The sequence below is a fragment of the Verticillium alfalfae genome, genomic scaffold, assembly GCF_000150825.1.
Source record: "Verticillium alfalfae VaMs.102 supercont1.11 genomic scaffold, whole genome shotgun sequence".
In the NCBI taxonomy this organism is placed as follows: domain Eukaryota; kingdom Fungi; phylum Ascomycota; class Sordariomycetes; order Glomerellales; family Plectosphaerellaceae; genus Verticillium; species Verticillium alfalfae.
The window spans coordinates 952,226-955,874 of record NW_003315028.1 but is presented as its reverse complement, the minus strand read 5'-3'; the positions used below and the strand labels follow the sequence as shown (position 1 = coordinate 955,874).

The 3,649-nt window shown below is 59.5% G+C and overlaps 2 protein-coding genes across 2 annotated transcripts in view; one reads left to right on the top strand and one right to left on the bottom strand.

Moving 5' to 3' along the window:
* VDBG_08115 (conserved hypothetical protein) overlaps window positions 1-804 on the bottom strand; it is a gene marked incomplete at both ends in the record, with an annotated part of 1,535 nt that extends 731 nt beyond the window's left edge. Inside the window, one exon of the mRNA XM_003001810.1 lies at window positions 135-804. Coding sequence (XP_003001856.1) covers window positions 135-710 — 576 coding nt within the window. The remainder of the gene's footprint in view (window positions 1-134) is intronic.
* A 539-nt stretch (window positions 805-1,343) lies between these two features.
* On the top strand, window positions 1,344-2,151 carry VDBG_08114 (predicted protein; the record flags this gene model as incomplete). The annotated part of the gene is made up of 2 exons (XM_003001809.1): window positions 1,344-1,999; window positions 2,103-2,151. The coding sequence occupies 2 exons, from the start codon at window positions 1,344-1,346 to the stop codon at window positions 2,149-2,151; spliced, it is 705 nt and encodes a 234-aa protein (XP_003001855.1).
* Window positions 2,152-3,649: the final 1,498 nt, after the last annotated feature.

Below are 3,649 nucleotides of genomic sequence, written 5' to 3'. Positions count from 1 at the left end.
GAGGGCCGCGAGCAGCGTGCTCGTGTCGGCGAGGCGCGGCCCCCGTGACGCGGTCGCCGGTGTGTAGGAGCGCCGTGGCCGTGCCGTGGACGAAGCGCACGCGGCCCGTCGCCTGCACGCGGGCGAGCAGCCACTGCATGCTGCGGCCGGGCGTCGGCCCAGCCCGAGTTGCCGTTGAGGTAGCCCCAGTCGCCGGGCGTCGTGTCGGCATCGGTGTCGGCGTTGGCGTCGGCCGGGTTGAGGCCCACAAGCTCGGCAATGGCGCGCCTGCTCGGCAGCTCGCTGAGCCTGGCGGCGTCGATGCCGCACTCCTTCCTCTGGGCGAGGCGCTTGACGTTGGCGTAGCTGTCGCGGACATAGTCCATCTGCGTGCGCGTCTTGACGTGAGCTGGTGGCGCGTCGGCAATGAGAGCCATGCCCGACTCTGTGTAGCGGCCATCTTCGCCGAGGGGGCTGTGGCGCCAGTGGTGATGGGCGGCGGCGGCGAGAGCCGAGTAGGCGGGGTCTGCGTAGTCGGGGCGGATGATGCGCGAAGAGTCGATGCTCGAAGCGTCGTGCGAAGGGAAGACGCCTTGTTCGGGTGAGCGGTCGAGAACGGTGATCTCCGTCTTGGCGTAGGCTGGACGAAGGGCCAAGGCGAGGGCTGTAGAAAGGCCAAAGACGCCTGAACCGATGATGAGGATGGACGAAGGGGGTGACGAGGTCGACATGGTGACGTCGGACAAGGGGGGGGGGTCAGAGAGAGGTGTGCCCAGTGAGGGATCCGACGATGCCTTCGAGCGGCAGAGCCACAGACGGAAGAAGAAACCCTGCAGAGCTCGCCATCGTCAATGCCGTTGTCGGACGTCGGTGGTGTGTGTGTGTGTGTGCAGGTGGGGGGTGGGCCTTTGTGTTGGGGATGCTGTTGGGTGCGGGCTTGAGAGAAGGCGGTGGCCACATGACTCGGGTCTTCTGCCGGGCCGGTGCTCACTCGGTCGAGATGCCGAGTCAGACGGCTTCGGTGCCGGGCTTTTGTCACACGTCACCACCACCTCAGCACATCGTGATGTCCAAGCTTCACGGTGATGAGACGCCATGCTTCCTTTTGAGACCAGGTGGAACGATGGCTCGACCCAGACTCAGATCCCAGAAGAGCGCGGCACGGCACCTGCTGGTCAGCAGTAGCCACATGCAGTATCATCCGTCAGCAGTGTCAGCAAGGTTCAACATCCTAATCGAACATCCTTTAGGAGCATGCCATTTGGACATTCTGTGTTGAACATGCCACTTCTCTCTGTCAACACTCTCCCGCTTTTGACCCAATCGTGATCTTCCCCGCTTCATTTTCTTTTCTCTTGCTAAGAATGGCTGCATTTCACCCCTTTCCTCGGCTGCCCGCTGAACTACGTCTTCAGATCTGGCATCTAGCAGCGCAACCACGGCTCCTCGTCATCGAGAAAGCTGGTGCCGAGGCCACAGAGTTCACCTCCCCGACCAAACCACCCCCTTTAACGCAAGCATGTCGCGAGGCGAGAACCTCAGGGCCGTACGAGAAAGCGTTCCTCAGCGGCGGCGGCCCGCCTCGCTACGCCTGGGCCAACTTTGACCTCGACACGATCCACGTAGACTGCGCGCACATCTGCAGAGACGACCTGTACAGCGTCTTTCCCGAGCGCGCCTCGATCCAGTCCCTGCAGGCCGAGGCCATGGGCGACGACTTCAGCTGGATCAGCGACAACTGCCTGCTTTTCTCGCTGCAGGGCTTCGGCGCCTTTCCGCAGCTGCGGCGCTTCGACCTCGTCGTCAACTTTGACCTCGCTTTGTGGACGGGCTTCATCGGCGACACGTACTTTGGGCCCCGCTGTCCGAGGTCCAATGTCAGGGTCATCTGCGCGCCGACGGGCGAGTGGATAGGCGAAACGACGAGTCGCTGGTACGGGGACTGGTACTCGCTACACGTCGCCGACTTTGAGCCGGCGCGCATCTTGAGGCGGGCGAGGACGACTACTACCGGTCAGAGGTGTGTCCTTCGCAGTTTATGGTGCCGTGGGCGTATTCGCCATTGTCGGGCGGGTCAGCCACGGAGCAGACAGAAGACGCGGCTTCGCTGATGGCGCTCGAAGAGCGTCCTGGCTGGAGGAGGCCATGTACGCGGTTGAGATTGATGGTTAAATGGCGTAGACTTGTTGCAGGAGCCCGCATCCTGACCGCGTTGTAAAGCGGCTAGAAATGAAGGCCTTTCTTTTCCTGTAGAGTTTCTGTACACTTTAGAACACGAGCCTTGAAGTAACTGGATTTAATACCCTTCATGGTACGCAAGAACACTGCGACCAGCATGGTTGTACCCGTCCTTGACTTCCTAGCCCCGGCGGCGAACCTTCGGGCAGCTGAGAACCCGGATGCAGCCCCAATCCTGGGGGGCCTTGGTGTACAAGCAAGAATGGCACGCGATGCAATTAGATTGATCTGACTTCACCCCTCATTCTGGTGGATACAGACATTGGAGGTGCTCCTCACAGCAATGGGACCATACCGAGGCTATAGCTCCCAACCCAATACTAACTATACCTGTACGTGCTTACGAGAGTGTCCATAAGAATGATCTAGTATCGATTCCCTCTTACGGCTATCGTCAAGGGTCCCAGGTATTTAATTCCCTTGAGTTGAAATGGCTCCAAAGCCTCAAGACTTGATAGGGGTACTTTTGGCTTATTGGGGCCTGGCTGGTACACTGGTAGTATCCCAAGATATATGAGGTTACATCCTGGGCCATGGCCGGCCAGAACATGGAGGCTGGTAAGCGTCTCCTCGTAGCATTTGAACCCTCGTAGCCTGCTTCATCATGTGCCCTGTAGAGAGGCTCAACAACTCGTCATTCGACGAGGCTCTTCTGCTAACAGCCCCTTTCCCGCGTGGTGGTATAGCTGTCTTCGGATCTGGACCGACTGACTGCGCTGGACCTGCCTGGAGGCTGAGGCCTGAACGAATGGCCACCGTCCGAGGTGCCCGTCAGGGTTGTGGTTTCTTTTTCTCAGCCTGAAGAATAGAGTGCATTTTGAAGTGCCTAATCATACCCGGCGAAATTCGCAGCACCTCAAGCAGATTTATCTGTGCTGGCGTCTTGACTGTGTTCTGAAATACGATCTCGAGTTGGCGTGGGGCGTAGCACACAGGGTGCGGAATCGCCTATGCACATATGCATGTAGCGGGACCAGCACCTGCCTCGTCACAATCACTCGCCTTCGTCACTGCTTTCCAAACCCACCAGCGACAAGCCGACACGCCTGCCTTCCAGTTGACTACGGACACCGCCCATCCGACGACATCTCTCCTTACCCAAGTACCTTACTTACCTACCTAAGTACCTGAAATAGGTAGCTCGCACGACCACAAGCACCTTCGACTGCAACGATCACGAACCGTCAGCCCCCAATCGCGAGCGACACACCCCGGCGAAGCTCCCTCGGCGCCATGCGCCCCAGCACCTAAGAACCCCCTCGAAAACAAAGCCATGTCCTCAAAAAATCGCCGAGTTCCCCACCGTCGAAGCTAAGCTGCAGAAACCGACAAAGCAATCCGCCTTGAGAGCAGCGCGCCGAAGCCGAGCCAAACGGCCGCGGGAGCCGCCGAGACGCTGCCGTGCTCAGGGAGTCGAGCGAGCTTTGACGAC